Source organism: Gekko japonicus, unplaced genomic scaffold, assembly GCF_001447785.1.
Source record: "Gekko japonicus isolate JY-2015 unplaced genomic scaffold, Gekko_japonicus_V1.1 scaffold5, whole genome shotgun sequence".
Classification (NCBI taxonomy): Eukaryota; Metazoa; Chordata; class Lepidosauria; order Squamata; family Gekkonidae; genus Gekko; species Gekko japonicus.
In genome coordinates this window covers 1,286,783-1,306,371 of record NW_015168652.1, presented here as the reverse complement: position 1 = coordinate 1,306,371, position 19,589 = coordinate 1,286,783, and the positions used below count along the sequence as shown (strand labels likewise).

Below are 19,589 nucleotides of genomic sequence, written 5' to 3'. Positions count from 1 at the left end.
ATGCTACATGTCAACTTGGCTAGGGCATCCGTATCCCATTTTTGGTCTAATAAAACTGTTTTTTTTCATCTAACACAATCTGACTACTCCAGCTCTCCAGTATCTAAGGCAGGTCTCCCCCAGGCTGTTTTATGTGGAGATAGCAGAGACTGAATCGGGGACTTTCTACAAGCTGAACTAGTTTACAGCCACTGAAGCAGGGTTATTTCTTTTCCAACCCATGTTAAGAAAAATGCCAGCTGAAACTGTTATCCTGTAACAAACTTGCCATCTATTCTACTGTGTTAATACACACCAAGTGTAATCAAGGTAGATCATTGTTAAATGTACAATAATTACGGTATTTTTCGGACCATAAGACGCACCTGACCTTAAGACGCACCTAGTTTTTAATGGAGGAAAACAGGGAAAAAAATATTCTGAACCTTCGGTCCATAAGACGCACTCACTTTTCCTCCCACTTTTTTTGGAAGAAAAAGTGAGTCTTATGGTCCAAAAAATACGGTATTTTATGCTACTCCCCTGAACATCTGCAGTTTCAGTTAACAGAATTCATATTACTTATAATACATGTGGACAATAAATATAACACATAAGTGGAGATTTGAAGAACCATCTTCCTCAGAAAACAAGCTAAACAAAATTATGTTTTGTTTAATGTAGAAAGAAATGTTACAGAAAACCTCTACATCTTATAAAAGTCGATTGTTTAGCACTGACATTTTCTGCTTAGTAACCTGGGTCAGTTTTTTCTATAGTTACAAGGCTTTTTGGGGGGAGGTTCTTCTATGGGCTCTTGCCATGGAGACTTGTCCCCAATATGAAAAAATCCATTACAGAAAATGACTTGCAAACAGCTCATTCTTCTAGAGCTAATACTATGGCAACTTGGCAATAAAGCTACAGTAGAGGAAAAGTTCTCTTTGGGAAAGGAGGCTGTCAATGCTTTTTTCTATATACCTACACTTATATATTGAACATTCAAAGATCTCTGGAAGGCAACTGTGGAACAGCAGTTAAAAGAGAAACGGTTGGCACTAAAACAGTATCCTTTAGTTGACTCAAAAAATTAAAAAAATTCTATCCAGGACAGAAACTAGAGCCCTGAATGTTTTTCTTCCAAGTTGTGTATTATTAACTTTAACACTTCCTAAAATTTGTATTTCTGTTTGCTTCTTTCATACATAACAAATGGATTACTCATCTCCTTTCACTTGCCAGCTCAAATTGGAAAACTCATACACAACGTGGCACTAATGGTGGTCAATCAAAAAGTTGGTTAGACTAAAGAGCATAGATCACCCCTTCCTCTTGTGAGGTCTCCCTCAGCAACTGATATAGAAACCTCCATGGTCATGATTCCACCCTCGATTCAAAGACTTCTGCTGATTGCTGGCTGAGCATGTATGCTACAGGACTGGGCAGGCAGGTGTTGAAAACATGAGTTATCCCTCCTGTGTGACAGGGTATACAGTCACTATTGCTCACATCAGGCCTAATTTATTTTGAAAACTTATATGGTCACTCTCCAGAGAACAGTTTGAGAACAAACAAATAAAAATTCTTGAAACCACACTTGAGATACACAGAAGAATTTCCATCTCAGCCTTGTCAGCAGATAGTATACGAGGCATCTCTTTGCTGTGTGTGGATGCAGGTGTTGTTGATGATGATGTATCCAAAGGAACAGAAACTTTAAGTGCTATCTTGGGTCCTGATAGCTTTAGAGGGTTTCTGAGGGTTCCAGCCCGGGCATGGAGACTTCTTCACCCCTCTGTGGGTTTTCCAGAGTCACGTGTACTTGGTTCAGGGGACTTTTCAAGAGAAGCCTTTTCTGTGGCTGGTAGTGCCTTTTCCTAAAGACTGTATTTGTAACAAGAACTACCTGAGAAATTTTGGGGATATTTCCCCACCTGCTTAGAAATCTATAAAACAGCGTAAAGTGAAATATGTTTTTAAAATGAAGACTACAACAAATAAAAACAGTCAAGTAATCAAAAGAGGCTGTATAAAGTTGAAACATCAGTGAAAAAACTCACATAAAACAGCAACATCCCCCCAAAAAAATCTCACAGAAACTTGGGTACTCTTTGGCATGCAATTCCTATGTCTAAAAATATCTGGAATTGCATTGTATTGCAATCATCACGATACATGTACTTACAGAGAGAAGAGCCATATGCAGCAAGACTCTGGAAGCTAGTCTAGAGTTCGTAGGCCTGATCTTGAAGTTAGATATGCAAATTATGCTTCCTATTTTAGATATCACAGTATCTTTAAATGAGGGAGTAATTTGCCAAAGTGTATTCTTGTCTTTCACTGTAAGGTAAGGCCCAAGTGATATTTTTTTCCAAGAACAGATTTTAATTTTCAATATTTACAGTTACAAACAACTGGCCAGGGCTTAGAAATGAAAGATAATAATGTACCAGCTTAGTTTTATGTTTGTCATATTTGCTATGTGGCCATAGGACTGAGCATTTTGGCAGGCAGTTTTAAAATGCTCCCATGGAGAGGAAGTGAAAAGACTGGGCACAGAAACAAGGGCTGCTGCCTTGTTCAAAGCACAGAGGATGCTTTAATACAGTGTAAAACACAGTCCTTGGTCAAATGGGTTTCAGACAATTTTAGTGTTAAGATAACATCATTAAGAGCAGAACAGATTGTGCTCAGACCCTGCTGTTTATAATTAACACATTCTTCCCAAAGACTCCAGGGCCTCTCGTAAATAGTCCTCTGCTCAGATCCATCCAGACCAGATCGAGTGTTTTCATCAGATCCCACGCTGGGCCAGCACCTGTTTTGGACAAATCTGGTGAAGCCCAAAGTCTCCTCTCCCTGGACAGTTGAAGTCAACAGAACAGAGCTTGCCTTCGTCAGCGCTACCAAGTTCATAGGGTCTTCACAAGAAGTCATACAAGTACTTTATTATGTCAAAGTTCACTGTCCTGTAAACAAAAGAAACACACATACAGAATCAAGAGACTGAGTGGTTATTCAAGTTTCCCCCAAACAGGAGGAGAAGACTCTGAAAACTGGTTTGGTTTGCATTCATGGGGTGGATTCAATGCCACATTTTTGCTGGCAAAAGGATTTCTGCCTGTGGGGTCCAATTTTCCTCTCCCGTGCTCCCTGAAACAGTTCCCAAAATCCTGCTCCTGCTGTGGTGAAGAGCCATGACAGCCGCACACCTTGGGCTGAAATCGTTGCGCTTATGGAAACTCTGTGTTGGATCCACCTCCTATGACTTCACATGGACCATGGGAAGGAACCCTTCATTCACTACATTTTTAAAGCAGTAAAGCAAAAGCTGAAGAATAAAAGGATTAATAAAAAATCCTAGTAAACATGGCTTACTATTTAGTGATGTAAAGCGGAGCTCTTGCCTGCTATTGAACATTCTGCTCCCCTTCCGAACCACCTGTTTCACCATAGAGCTCCTTAATTTGCAGCCTGCCAATCTTGATGGTAGTTAATCCATGTTTTTGAACTACATTTGAACAATCCAAGAATATTCAATAGGATAGAAGATTTTAATATATTTCTTTGGGCTTTAATGAACAAGAATATACCAGGGGAGCGAAAACAAAGAATTATTTTTTCTCCTTTCAAATGTATTCCATTGTCCAATATTATGCTTCAGACACTGTAGTTTCCTGTTTGTGTGTGAAAAACCAACTTTATAAACAGTAACAAGAATAAAACATTTGAGAAGTACAACAATTGTTGCATTTAAACTAAAAAAGTAATTGGATCTCTTATTTGCCAAAGTCACTTTTCTTTAGATCATGCATAATTTCCTAAATCCTTGTTTTATATATTATCTAGCCTCCCTCTTAATAGATTGTGTAAATTTATCATCTCAAAAAATTGTCCAATTTTTCCTTGTAGATGAGGATTGGAAAACCACCATAACATTCACTAAATATTTAGCTGCAGTGATTGCCTGTAAGAGGGTTAGATTCTGATATGTTGAAGACCTTTGAGTCTCAAGAACAGTAATATAAGGAGAGTATACTGTCTAGGGAAGCACAACACAGAGGTCATTAAAACATTAAATAATCTATACCTGAACAAGCTGCCTAGGGCTGTGGTCACACACACTAAATAATCCACTTTCAATGCACTTTGCAACTGGATTTTACTGTGTGAACTGGCAAAATCCAGTTGGATAGTGCATTGAAAGTGGATTATTTAGTGCAGGGATGTCAAACATAAGGCCCGGGGGCCAGAACAGGCCCATCCAGGGCTCTTATGCTGCCCACAAGCAACTAGTGCAAGGGGAGGGAACAGCAGACTGCTTGGGGGGAGTTGTCACTCCATTCCTCTAAATATCCCGGAGACATCATGTAGAGATGTGAAGGCCACCGCATAGGCAGTTGGGGCTGAGACCACGGAACTGTGGCCATTTGTTCCAGATTGGACTCAGGCAGAACCTGGCCATGTGGTAAGACAGTATCTCCATCCCCATCAAACATAGACACAGGTGGAGATCTTGGACCTGTAGATGGGGTCCTGGGATTCTCCTTCAAGGTTGGCATTGGCTCAGTAGTTCAGATGGGAGTGTTCTGCTGAGGAGCTGATTTACGCTTTTCCTTTGTCTTGCTTTTAGGCTTCTTAGTTGGTGGCTCAGAAGAGGCGTGATGAGCCCAAGGGAAGCAGAACTGAGATCAGATCTAATGAGACATGGATCCTGGAGGTGAAGCTGAATGTGTTGATTCCGAAAATGCAGCATTGGGAGCTTTCTCCCACAATGCTTCCTTACGTTTCAATGCCATATCCCCCCTGAGCTTTAGGGGTGAAGCGTTGGCAGGCCTTACATGTGGAGACACTATGCCTTTCACCCAAACAGAACAGACTGTTGTAAGTCAGCCTGAGACCAGTAGCAGCAAGGGACTCCTCAAAAGAAGAAGAGGAGGCAGCTGCAGCTGGCCTGAAGTCAGTAGATCAATGAGGGATTGAGATACCAGCTGATCTTGACTCACAGTCCACAGCTGTGGCCAATCCAGCACCCTGCGGGTCTGAATCAGCAAACAAGCCTCCAGATGCAATTGCCGGTTCCCCAGGTTCCCCCACACCTTCGGAACACTGTAGAAGTCAGTGGTGTGGAGAGTTAAAGAGAATGTGTTCATCTCCTGGGCCGACGCCAGCTGTCAACTGATAAGGCAGATAAGTATTTGCTGGATGACTGCCAAGTAAGCTGACTGTAAGCACAGCTCATTAAGGTTTAGCTATAAAACCAGCCAAGAGCTGATGCTGAATGTGAATGCAGCAAGTATGCTTGAAACTGAGCCACCAACCTTGTTGATTAGCTGCTTTCTGGAACCTCTGACCCTGGACTGGACTTGGACGCCTATTATCTGGAACCCCTGACCCTGGGCTGGACTTGGATGACCTGCTTTCTGAAATCCCTGACTTTTGGACTGTGTTTGGCGCTCCTTGAACTGTAACTCCTACCTCCGGACTGGCTGGCATAGCCCACTGTACTTGACCCTCAGCGGGGCTGGGTCCATACAAAGGTTGTGTTCGTCAGTTTGGATCATCTTCACTCCACATCAGGAGCACTTCTTGAAAAGTGCCTTCTGAGTCATGGAAGGGACTCAGAAGCTGACAGCTTCAACAAATCTGACAAAATCCTCTCAACTGTAGCCGGAGACTCCAAAAACATGATCTCCTCCTTTGGTGGCAAAAGAGGAACTGAGGGTAGGGGGGTGCTGCTGCACAGGAGCACGTGGTCCCTGGGTAGGAACAAGCTTCTGAATCCAGTGCGCAGCACCCCTGGAGGCTTTTAGCTGTAAAGACCTATCTGATGGCCAGCCTGCTCATGCAGTCCCCACGTGGGACTGCACAGAAGATCGATGATGAACATATAGTTTGGCTTTAAAAAGCTCTATGTTTGGGGCAATGTGAGATGAATGGAAGGTCTATTTGTGATGTTTCATTACACATGTCAACCACCACCCTATACTGGACCCATCAGTTTTAGCTCATTTACTGTTGCTTTGGCAGCCGGCCATACAGATCCAACAGCTTCCATAGGAAAAGGGGTTTTCAAGAGACCTTGCTCTGGTCTTTAAAGCCAGATGTGAACATACTGTAACATTAGAGGTAGGACTGCGGTCTCTACAACAAGCAGGAAAATTGGTCTTCCAAGTATTCTAATGTCCAGATAAAATGAGTTTTTGCCCCAGAAAGTGACTTCCCAACACTTCATAACTCAAAAGGAGAGGCCCGATTTAATGTGCTCCCCTCTGTGGTTTTAGCAGGAAGATTTAAGAAAATCCCCTACTCTGTAAGGTTCTGTGATTGTGATTCAGAGGAGATTGAAACAATCGAACATGTATTCCTCTATTGTAGTTTGTATGATGACATTCAGGAAGCCTATCTAGAAGATAGTCTTAAGAATGATGCCAAGCAATCCGATGACAGAAGGTTGTATCATTTATTGGCTTCACAAAATATAGTGGTTATTGAAGCAATTGCCAAGTTCTGTAACTGCCTTATAATGAGGAAGCTGTGTGTCAAGTCCATGAACTGAATGGTGACTGTATGATTATGATCTATGCCAATAAAGGTTTTTGAACTTAAACTCAAAAGAAGAAACCAGAGGGCCCCTTTTAATTTCAACTGCAATTTATCCAATTAACTGTTTTACAGACTATGACCTGGTAGTTTAAACTGCAGAAAAGTGATGGGCTTATGTGATGTCTGAAGTCAGTCTGTGCAGAAACACCACTACCCTTCCTCATTCCTTCCTTTACTCACCCTTGTGATGACCCTTTCTCACAGAATGACTACCACCCTCCACAACATCTGTCCCACAGGTTCAGGGTTACAGGTAGATCAGACAGTCACACATCTTGCCTATTTTCAAACATATAGACAGCCATGACCATTTCACATCCCAGGTCGACCAGACAGGGTAGCCCACTCTCCTTTAATAATCACCCCTCATGCAGACACTGCACAGAGCTACTGGGGTTGGAAACTCAAATACTGCTTCATTTACATGCTGCCACCATTTAATCTCTGTGTGTGTATGTGGATGGATGGATGGATGGATGGATAGATAGATGATAGATAGATATACATACACACACAGAGAGACTGTTATTTGTGTGTGTCTTTCCCTGAGATAACCAGCCCACAGGTTTAAACAAATGAGAAGTCAACCTCTATTTCTGGTTTGAAGTAAATCAGGTAGAGGTTATAAAGTTTCTGTTCAATTGAACTTTTGAACTGTTTCCCTATTTCAGCATTTTGAGATCCTTCGTTACAAACTGATACTTTTCAGTCAGCTTTAAGCTGTTCTTTTCCACAGCTTCACTCAGTCAGACTTCCTCTCAACAGAACCAACTATTGTTTTTTTCAACTGTCTCCCCCACCAATATTCCATCAGCTCAAATTTGCTGCTCTTACGGAGAGGTAGCACCAAACCTGTCCATCAGACCCCTGTCCTCGTTCTAGTCAACACAGAATACCTTTAGATAATATAACTACTATCATGTGATTATGAATTACTATCATGTTTTCATTTCTTCAAAGAATAAAATCCATTACTACAAATTTAACTTTAATTATTATTTAATTTTTTAACTTTCATTTTCTATAAAAGAACTGAAAATCCCTATATAGGTTCTAAGGATAATCCAAGGAGGACCCTTCTTAATAAATGCAACTTGTGAAGTGCCCAGGAGATGCAATGAAAAATCTGGTTTGCAGCCAATTTGAAGTGTGGGAATGGGAGCCTAAACACTGAACGGAAGGGTGCTGAAATTCTAAAAACGAATTCTCAAAATAAAAAAACACAATGTAAAAGAGAGAACCTAGCATTCTTATCAGATGTGATGCAAATCTGGCTGTACTGTTTTCCTCAAAGGACTCCAAGACAACATTTAAAGGTTCTCCCAGTTAGAACTCTAAAACCTAATATAAATCTGGTGGCTCTTGTATTCATAAATTCTTATTTATATGGTAAGCTAATTTTGAAGACTGTGGTTGAATGAAGAACCACACAAATTGGTTCTCAGAACACAACAAGCAAGCAGAAGACCAGGCAAGCAATACCCTTGTCTATACACTTCCTAAGCTCTGGACAGCAAGGAAAAGGTTTTACAGGTTTGCCAAGAAACAGGCTTCCTCCCGATCTGGAAGAATATGGACTTTTAAAAATAGCCTCAAAGGAGAAATTCTGAGGAATCTGATTTCCCAGAAATGTAAACTAACAGTTGACACTGCAAATGCTGACCCATGACTGATGAGGGGTACAGGAAGTGTAATCTCGTGTTTCTCACTGTTAATTGCTACAGAGGTTATATGAGAGCAGTTGTGTGACTTTTGGAAAGATGCACATTCAGGGCCTCTTAACACCCTCTTTTTTAGGCATATGTCTAAGGTGCTTTGAATAGAAACAACAAGCAGAAAGCAGCACAACAGGGATGGGCACGAACCTAAAAAAATCCAGTTCAGTTCGGGGTGGCTTTGAAGCAGGGGGAAGCAAAACCGACCGGTGAAATGGCTGCCAGCCATTTCAACCTAACTGCTCACCTGTTAGGTTTAAATGGCCCTGCAGTGCTGAACCAGAAAAAAATCTGGTAAATGTTTGGGAAAGCCGAACTGTCCCAAGTTCATGCCGAATTTTGGCTCATCAGCCAGTTTGTGACCATCCCTATGTACAACATACAGTGAATTCACTCACCAGTGACTGCTGCTCAGCTATAACTCAGAGTAACGCATCAAGTGGTTCCCTAAGAGAGTAAAAAAGCCTTTTGTCTAGCATCTCTTTCTCTCTAAGGTGTTTGATGCGCTTGCCCAGAATCTCTAAGAATGTTTTAATCCTCATTCCCAGATACCTAAGTATATGTAACTGCATTTGGTAACATTCAGGCCTAAATGGACCTCCCACTGTTTTCTAAACTGCAAAAAAAAAAAAAAAAAAAGCCATGGCATCCTCCACTTAGATTCTGGGCTGTTATTCGGGGGGAGGGATTTCTTGATTTTTCCTCCTGCATTCATTTTCTCAGTCTTACTTCTGCTACTACCCCCAAAGGGAGAGGATGCTCTTTTCTCCATGGAAAAACCAAACAGATGCAAATGTATGTTACCCTGTAGGGAAGAGGATTAAGAAAGTGACAACATGAGAGAAAGGGTAAATCCGTCTTGCCTGTGCTGTGGTCCCAATGCTAGTCCGCTGTCTACCCCACCCCCACTATTTGGAGTTTTTTAAAAAAGCGGATACATTCATAGTTCTCCCACTGCCATGCTGAGCTCTCCTTTCTTTGCATCTCTTACTCTTCCCTTTCCTTGGTTGTTCCTCCCCATCGCTCAAATGTAAACCATTAGCTCCATAGGGGAGATTCTTTTCTGCTTATACAGCTCTGTAAAAAACATGGTGTAAATAAATAATAATACAACAATGGTTAAATTATGAACAGCTCCTCTACAGGTCAAGTGGAACCAGTCAAGCTGAATGCAGCCCACCAGTCACATAATGCAGCTCTGACAGATTGCACTTTTTAAAAGCGTAGAAATGCTGGACAAACAGCTGAAGGACTGTGAAGGATTAATTCTTCACAGAAACAGAGAGCCTTGAGTGACAGGCTGCTCCAAGCATTCTGATTGGTTAACATCTGCTGAGAGAGAAAGACTTGACAGCTGCATGCTGAGTCAGTCAAATTTCTGCCTTGACTAAGTTGAGTACTAACAGTCTGATTTCAGCCTCAGCCGAGAGCAGTTTAACACAGATGGAGAACTGGGGGAAAGTTGATAAGGAAGTTTGGGAAGTAGGCAAAGACTCCCATTCAGCCCAAAGAAAGGGAATAGACCTTCTAGAGAGAGAATTTCCCTACCCAGTCAAACAGGGAGTTAACTCTGAAGAGTTGGAGAGATCCCTGGTCTGGTGTGATTAGAAACTGCCTTTAGAAACAAGAGTCAGTTAAAAACTCAAGACGAGTAATGGTGTTTCAAGAGAAGGGGCCTGGGTACTGAAAAGAGTGTATCAGCCTTCTGGAAACCAAAAGAGTCAGTGAATACTCAAAGAAAGTATGCTGGAGTGTTTGAAAAACACTGGAACAAAAGCCTCTCTACATAAAGATTTTAAGTAACTGTGAATAGCTTAAGAAACTCATTAGCCTGAAACGTATGAACTAAAGTCTATGCATGTACTGGTTTTACCTCAGAACTTCCAACCCCTGATTTCACCTGACATTTCCCCTCTATGCTGAATAAAATATTTTGTTAATTTTGAATTTCAAAACATTCAAAAAAGTGCCATTTTGTGGTTTAAGTTAAAGAGTGATCCTGACCCTTCCCTCAGGTTCCTGGGCTGAGCCAGCAGTAAAGTATCATACTGAGTCAGGGTGGGACAGCCAGAGTTCTTCAGGGAGGAAGAAAACAGACCACTAGGGCTGCTTAGTCAGAAAGGGAGAGAAAAACGGAGGGAAAGTCTGGCCTCTGAGGAAGGGAAGTGGACAGGGCCATCATAGCAACCCACTGGCATCTCATGTTGTGCTGCCTGCTGGGACTGCAAGAACAAGCACTTGGCAGGCCATAATACATGGCTGGTGTATGTTGTCAATGGTACTAAAACACAACAAAACCAGTTTCTCTTTCATTTATTTAGCTTACAGCCACCTTGTCTTCATTCTTGACCACCCTAAGAGTCACTTCTCTAAACAGCTGGAAACCTGGTAGAAAGGTGAACTACAATACTGTGCTTGCAGTACTAGGAGATTTTAAAGAGGATTTACCTTGAAATGCTTCTGATGAAATCTAGAGACACGTTGCATTTGTATCTTGGTCCAGTAAGTAGGTCGTCATGGCCTACCAAGGTTAACAGCTGTAGTGTCACAAGTGATGTGATCTAAAGAGGAAAGGGAGAAAAATGAACTGGTTTTGTCAATGCAAGCAACAATACTTTCCCTATTGGCTAGCTTCTTTAACACATTAGCTTGGATCCATTGATGCAGAAGCAGAAACATAAGTGGAGTTACCAACAGTTCTGTTTGTGCAAGACCTTGTGCCACACCTACCATTTCCCTCTGTGTATATTAAAATGTTCCATAACTGGCACAAGCAGAAAAGTAAGTGGCTACGCTGTAATTAATGCAAGCAGCCCCTACAGTCCTTCTTCTTGCATATCTGCTTGTGCAAGAACTCAAGTGTAAACAGAGATGTTGTGTTAGATGCCTCTCACTACTCTCCTGTTTCTTACAAACAAACCAACGACTTTATTTTATTATTTTATTTATTATTAAATTTATACCCCGCCCTTCCCCGTAGGGCTCAGGGCGGCTAACAAAGGCAAGAAGGACTTGCAATAAAACATCAATACTCTCATACAATTAAAACGACATATACAATTTAAAAACCAATAAAACAATTAAGGTGAGTCTTAAGTGTAGAAAATACAAAGATGTATAATCACACACATCAAAATATAAACTGAAGAACTGAAGAAAACCATTAAGAGTGAATATTACAGGTGCCAAGTCCTTTGAAAGCATCAGTGGCCACCCTGTGTCCCGGGTTAGCTTGTGGCAGAGCAGGAAATGTGCATGACACATTGACTTAACAAGGGCAAAGGTCACGCCTGCATCCTAACCTGCCTACCCCCATGATATACTGGTGCATGAACCCTGGTTTGGCGGATTAGAGACAAAGCCATACCAAAGAGGTGATGCTGCACAGTGCATGGCAGGGAGGTATTATCTCATATTATGGAGTTGACTTACTAACAGTGCTGGTCTTAAGACAGTCAAATAAAAGATATTCTAAATTGTTTTGGGAGCAGGCAATCAGAACATACAAGGAATGTGAGCCCTATGTCAATGAACAGGCTTGTCTTTGCTCCTGGTATAGTTTTCCTTTGTAATACTTTCAGTTTCATTAGGTAAGAGAAGTGTGCGTTCTCATAGTGGACCAAAAGATTTTGGTAGCATGTACATTTGTCTCAGGTGTCATCATAGTATTTCATGACTTATAGATCTAACTCTAGCTGTTAGAGCATTTGCTTTGTGACCAGCTAGTTTTAACACTCCCTTTATATTAGGCATACTTGCAGTGGTGTACCTAGCCTATTTGGTGCCTGAGGCAGATAATTTTTAAACACCTCCCTTCTCTATTTATTTATTTTTGTCATCGAGTCACAGCTGACTTATGGTGACCCTGTAGGGTTTTCAAGGAAGGGGAAATTTGGACGTAGTTTGCTTTTGCCTGCCTCTGCCTCGGCCCTGCTAAGCTTCTGAAACCTGATGAGATCTGAGGCTGGGGCTATCCAGGTCAGGGCCTCTCTTCCACATGACAAAATTATTTTCAGTAATAATAATGAAATCAAATGAATGATAATAATGTCCAGAAAACAGATTGAGGTGAATAGCTGTGTTGGTCTGAAGCAACAGAACAAAGTTTGGTCTTAAAGGAGCCACTGGACCCAAACTTCTTTACACAAAGAGTGATTAACACATGGAATTCACTGCCACTGGAGGTGGTGGCAGCTGCAAGCATGGACGGCTTCAAGAGAGAATTAGATAAACATATGGAGCAGCGGTCCATCAGTGGCTATTAGTCATAAGGTATAGATAGGAACTCTCAGTCTGGGACAAGTGATACCCTGTATTCTTGGGGCCTGGGGGGGGGGGGCAACAGTGGGAGGGCTTCTAGTGTCCTGGCCCCACAGGTGGCACCTGGTATTTTTGGCCACTGTGTGACAGAGTGTTGGACTAGATGGGCCATTGGCCTGATCCAACATTGGCTTCTTTTATGATCTTATGTTCTTAACTTTATTTCAATGGCAAGAAAAGAAATGCAGGCAGTCAAAATTTTCTTTTATTTAACTTTTTATATATAATCATGCCAGTAAAAAAACCAAAACAAATTCCAATGTGCTAATCCATCACGAGAGCCAGTGTGGTGTAGTTTTAAAGTGTCAGATCAGGATCTGGGAAATCCAGGTTCGAATTCCCACTTGTGCCATGGAAGCCTGCTGGGTGACCTTGTCACATTACTCCCAGCCTAGCCCTGACCTGGATAGCCCCAGGGTAGCCTGATCTCATTAGATCTTGAACGCTAAGCAGGGCCGACATGGAGGCAGGCAATGGCAAACCACCTCTAAACGTCTCCTGCTTTGAAAACTTTACAGAGTTGCCATAAGTCAGCTGTGACCTGACAGCAAAAATAAAATAAAATAAAAATAATTTTAAAAAATCCATCACACCACTCGTGTTCTGAGCAAGCACCTGGGAGAGCTTCTGTTCTCCATTTTGAAGCCCAAGAGCTGACCATCCCAAACATCTACAAGGCATTTTTGAGAACTAGGAATTGTACTGACTTTTACTAACACTAGCCAAAGCATCACAAAATAATGATCACAAGCTTCACCAGACTAGATGTTAAGAAACATACTACCCGCCCCCCAGAAGGTGCCCCCGTACTCCATTGTTTCCAAAGGACTAAAGTCACATCAGAGAATCTCTGCTGTAGAAACTGAAGGGGGGCATTTTCCCAAACCCAGCAGAACCAGTGCAATTTATAGTGCCCAGCAAACCCAGTGCCATTGTGGCAATGCCAGCTGATGTCAAGCACAGAATCACAGTCCAAGCAATGGGGGGTTGAAAGCCCAGCAGAACCAGTGCAATGTACAGCACCCAGCAAACCCAGTGCCTTCTGTTCATAATATTAACAAAGGTTTGCCACTATACTACACTTAAATACATTCTGTCACCGAGCAGGTTAGGGATGAGAAGGTCTTGAGACCAAGAAGTGAAAATAAAGGTGGTGGTGGTGGTGGGGGACACAGAAAAATTGGGTGAAGGCAGATAGAAATAAATTAGAAATGTGTGGAAAAGACAGACAAAAACTAAGAGAGGAATGTTGTTGTTTTTTTATCTTGCTGCAACATCCTAACTACTGCTTTGTGAGATCTGGGCTGAGCTGGGTGCAAGGAAAGGAAGCAAGAAAGGCGAGACTATTGGAGAGAATGATCTGCAGGCTGGCATTTAATGTAGCAGCTATCAGTGTGCTGACTTGGTTGTATGATCTGTTAAGCAAATTTGGTTCAGTCTTAGAGAAAGGGAAGTCTAGCCAATCCTAGAGTGCTTTTTGCTATGCTCAAACTTCCCTGCACCCCAAGTGGCTGCAACCAGTACTGCATTTTAAAAATAAAAGGAAAGATGTTCGTCTGGATGCGGCATGATGCTGGATTCAAGGGTCCCCTTCAAGGCCTTCCTCAAGCTGCACCTGGGGCAGACTGCACCCCCCGCCCTTGGTATACCATTGCACAGTGGATCTAACATTCAGCCTAATAGGAAGTTGCAATCTTCACTAAAACTCTTATTATGGACCCTTTTGTTTGACTGAAGGAAGACAGTATAAAATGTAGGCATAGTCATTTACAGTAAACAATTATACTTCGATATATTTCATGGCCGGAGTTCATTAGTTGCTGTAGATTTTCTGGGTTGTATGGCCGTGGTCTTGGCTTTGTCTCAGTATGTATTATACTTTATTTATACTTTATTATACTTTGTCTCTATGTATGTACTGTAAGAGGACCCATTTAGCTGACATTGGGAGTGCCAGTATTGGGCTGGGGATCCCAGTGATGGGGGGGGGGGCCCTGGGAGGTATGGAGGTGGGAGAAGGTATTGAAATGGAAGGAGGCGGAGGTATGGTAATGCTTGGTCTTCTTCCAACTGTCCCATCCTAAAACATGTTGGTGTGAGGGCTAGGAATATTGACCCCTCTTCAACTCTGATATTGTGCAATGCCAGGTCCATTAACAATAAGACCACAACACTGCAGAATTATATTGCAGGAAAAAATCTGGACCTGGTTTGCATGACTGAGACCTGGGTGTGGGAATGCTAAACAGTTGCCTTGAAAGAACTGGCCCCATCAGGTTTCTCGGTCCTTCACCAGTCTTGAACAAAGGGCTGGGGGGAACGGGTGGTGATAGTCATTCAGGAAGGTTTCTCCTTCAGGCCACTCCCCATCCCAAAGATTGCTAGGATTGATTGTGTTGGTCTGGTCTGGGATGCTGAGGAGAGCTTGACCATATATTTAGTGTACTGGCAGACAGTCTACTGAGCCCACTGGAGATGGTAGTGGGCTGGGCCTTGGAGTTCTCAAGACTGGTAGTTCTGAGGGACACCAACATCGATGCTGCTGCTGCTGCCTCCTTGCAGGCATCGAACCTGCTGTCTTCCATGGCAGCACTAGGGCTCCCCCAGATTGTATCAGGTCCCACACATCAAGCAGGCCACACCAAGGACCTGATCTTTGGCATGGGGATGGAGTAGGATCTGATTACTAAGATAGAAGTGCCATGGTCAGATCACATGGTTCTGGAGGCCTGGCTGGGTTTCCCTACTCCCTGTCTAGGCCATGAGCAGATTTATGCTCGCCTGCAGAGACTAATGGATCTAATTGGTTTCCAGAATGCTCTGCAGGATCCGATGCCTCCTGATGTGCTGAAAGAGGACTGAAATTCCCGACTCTCTGAAGTGATCAATGAAATCACACCCTGATGTCCTCTTTGCCCTCACTCAAAATCATTCCCCTGGTATACTATGGAACTTAGGGGGGTGAAACGGGAGCTTAGATTACTAGACCGAGTTTGACGTCTTGCAACGAAACTACAAGAACATCTTATAGGACATTTATGAAATCCTATCAGATGGTGGTGAAGGCTGTGAAAAGAGAATTCTACTCAGCCTCCATTGCATCCGCTAGCTCTCATCTGGCACAATTGTTTAGGGTGATTTGATTCCTCACCTCTCTTACTGAGAGAAGACAAAATATTAGTAATTCAGTAATTAGCTACGAGGCATTTGCAAGCTTTTTTGTGGATGAAGTCATGTTGCTCTGCCGCAGCCTTCCAGCCAATGTTGATATAGCACATGAGCTGGGGGCCCCTTGGCCATCTTTGGATTTGGTATTCAACAACTTTAGTCGATTCTCATTGGCTGTTAGACCTACCACATGCCTCTATGATCCATGTCCCTCATGGCTGGTGAAAGCCAGTTGGGAGGGAATATGGGGCCATCTGATAGACATTATCAACCTGTCCCTAGATTTAGGGGTCTACCCAGAGGATCTGAAAGAGGCTGTGGTAATATCACTCCTGAAAAAGTGATCTTTGGATCCTTTAGAACCTTCAGATTACCACCCAGTTTTGAACCTATCGTTTCTGGGCAAGGTAATTGAAAGAGTGGTAGCCAAGCAGCTCCAACGCTTCCTGAATGATACATCGGCACTTGATGCAGTCCAATCTAGTTTCCACCCTGGCATCGGTCACCCTCAAAGTCTATCTCCGTAGGCAACTGGATCAAGGCAGGTTGTGTAAACAATGTCCGGCAGAGGGAGAAAAATGGTGCTAGAAAAGAAACCTTCCACAGGAACTACCCAGACAACTCCTACCCGGATACCGGAAGCAACCACTGATCTTTCCAGTATACTGGCAATGGTGTTGCGCCCTCTGCTGGAGCAGATGTCTAACATCAACAACAAATTTGACGGAGTTCTAAAACAACTGATGGGAATTGACAAAAGAACAGCTGAGATCAATAAAGCCATCAAGAAAGTTGAAGAAAAAACAAAGAATATTACACAGAAACTGGAAAAAGTGGGAAAAGAGTGAATTTCTGATAAAGGACAATTGCTGCAGCTTCAGATGGAGAGATCAATGTATGTCTTATGCTTCCAGGTATCCCAGAACAGAAAGGAGAAAATCTAAAAGAAATATTAAGCAAAGCTTTAGGACCAGTGACAGAGCTTAAGCAGGATTTACTACAAAATGATATGGACTTGGTTTATCGAACCTATCCAGACTTTATCAAGAAAAATAAGCTGCCTGGTGAAATATTTGTGAAATACTCCCAAGAAATCTACTAGAGATGCAGTCTTAAAAGCGACATCTGGGAAAACCCTGAAAGTTAAAGACGTAGAAGCGAGAATTTTAAAGGATATTCCATTTGAGGTGTGGAAACGAAGGATTTAACTTTCTTTCTTCACAACAATTCAATCCCTTTTAGATGGATATTCCCATAAGGATTGATATTTAACGACAACGATAAGAAGACCAAGAATGACTCTGCCCAGAAAGCCAAAGACTTTTTGGAACAACAACAAAACCCGACGAAAGAAGAAAGAAAGAATAAAGAATAAAGACAACACCCAAGAAGAAGATGAAAGCGACCGTGAATCAGAGGACAGTTCAAGCAGTTCTGGTAGTACCTCTGAGGTTTTGACTCAGAAAAAGGAGAAGCTGCGTCCAAGCGACTCAAATTTAAACTGAAATACAAGAAAAATAAATTTGAAAAATAAACAACAAAGTATAATGGACTATAATTCTCCTAAATATTAGCATTAATGGCTCAAGCTACCTTTATTAAGTAAATAAGGCATTAAACACAGTATTCATACTTATTTAGAGTATTGTAAGAACGATATATGAAGATGTAACCCTTGAAATATGACCCTTGCCTTAAATTGTAGCTTCTTCTTTTTTTAGTTATAGTTATTTCCCACTCCCTTTTCCTGTAGTTGTGTAGTATATAAAAGCAATTTATATATATATGTGTATGTGTGTGTGTGTGTGTATGTATATATGTATGTATGTATGTAATCTGTACCCTGTGGGACCTTATGCAGTTCCGCAGGGCATACAAGGCAGAGATGTTCCGCCAGGCTTTCGGTTGAGGACAGCAACAGGTACCATCTTACCTGGCAATCCCTTTCCCTCCCCCATTCTGCCTTTCCTGCATATTGTATGTTTACTATGGCGCCATCTGATTTTATTTTAAGTAATTTAACCATTGGATTATAAATTGTGATTCTGTTGTTAACTGCCCTGAGTTCTGTGAATTCAGAGAAGGGCAGGATATAAATCCAAATTATAAATAAATAAATAAAACTCTTGTGCACAACTGTAGATTACGGTAGGCAACATACAGTAACATCACAAGGCACCCTGGAATGTTTTCATTCCATTCTTCAGTTTGGTATTTTTGTTGTGTGTATTTACTTATCTATGTGTTACAGATCTATTTTCACACTTGGGATTGACTCTCTTAAAGTCCTTGATTTGGATACAACATGGTCTTCTGAACACATCATTATATGCGAAGAATGCAATCAACTTCAACTGTAAAGGTGAATTCCAGTCCAATAAAAGTTAATTGTGCTTAAGGTCTACTGAAATTAATGGGACACATGGTCATGGCTGATTTAAGTTCCATTAATTTCACGAGGACTTAATCACAGCCAACTTGCTCTGGATTGAAATGCAATGTCCTATAACAACTGGGAACAGCAAATCTAACTATACAGAACTTGTGAGACCACCTAAACACATGGGGACACTGTGCTTCCCCTTTCAAAATGTTTGTATATACAAGCTTATATGATTCCTACTTACATCGGTCAAAACAAATACTCATAAATATCCTTAATACAAGTGGAATGCATTATAATAACCTGGTATTTGCTAAACACAATGCTATATATAGAAGTTTGCATTTTAAAACAATTTTGCTCACAGGCTTATAACTATGCATCTAAGAGTGCAATCCTAAACAGAGTTACAGTCCTGTAAGTCCACTAGAGTCAGTGGGTTTAGAAGAGTCAACTCTGCTTAGAACTGCACTGCAAGTTACTCAGGTCTACAAACCACCATCTTCAGTACAAAACTAAACACTCTGTGTTTCAAGGACTTCAGAAAAGGAAAAATAAATGGAAAAGTACCCAGATTGCCATTCGGCAACGACCTTCAGTACGGCTATTTTCCACTACCCCTCCCCAGTTTTATAGGATTTAAAAAATTATTTTCAGATATTATGAACCCCTCCGCATTAAGGACAAGAATTGCTCTTCATTCACTCAGGCCCTTTATTCAGTCAACGATGAAGCATAATGGAGTAATCTGTTATTACAACTGCTCTTTTACACCCCAGTGCACCATTATTGGCTAATCATTTCTGCAGGGTAGGCTTGCAGCTGGCCTCTTACACTCAGAGACTACCAATGAAAACAGGTCGTATTCCACAGCATGAACGGCACGAGGCTCATAAAATCTCCCAGTGAACACAACAGAAGCTCCAATGAGTTGGAGCTGGACCCACCTAAATATTATGGAGGATGCAGAACTCAAAAATGACCTTGCCACAGCATTACAAATGTGCCAGCCACTGCGTTAACAACAAATGGTGACCAATTTCTCCAAAATGCGGTAAAATGGAACAGAAGGCCAGTATAGCAAAATTGCTCCCTAAAATTTCTAGCTATAAATCTAATGGCGGCAGGCTAGCTATAAATTTATGATTAATGTTTTAAGAATAACATGCTACAGCAGATACAAAGCTATGGGTTACCATTTGAAGACAAGACAAGGACTTTTACCTGGGAAACTGCATCCCCAGCCACCCAGACTGACTGATTTTATAATTCCCCAATAATAAAAGCCCAATACAATTCACGCAGAGAAGCTAGGGAAACAGATTTCTTTCATCCTTGTTTGATTCAGGCTGCTGTTTTTTTATAATGCTGTAATTATGTAATGTGCAAACATCTGTGAAAGGTTATATATATATATA

At 41.7% G+C, this 19,589-nt stretch overlaps 1 protein-coding gene across 1 annotated transcript in view; it reads right to left on the bottom strand.

Moving 5' to 3' along the window:
- Window positions 1–2,402: 2,402 nt before the first annotated feature.
- The window catches only part of ORC5 (origin recognition complex subunit 5), a 132,173-nt gene continuing 114,986 nt past the window's right edge, over window positions 2,403–19,589 (bottom strand). The window contains exons 14-15 of the mRNA XM_015415071.1: window positions 10,749–10,861; window positions 2,403–2,948 (exon numbers count right to left, since the gene is read on the bottom strand). Coding sequence (XP_015270557.1) covers window positions 2,903–2,948; window positions 10,749–10,861 — 159 coding nt within the window. The 3' untranslated portion in view covers window positions 2,403–2,902. The remainder of the gene's footprint in view (window positions 2,949–10,748; window positions 10,862–19,589) is intronic.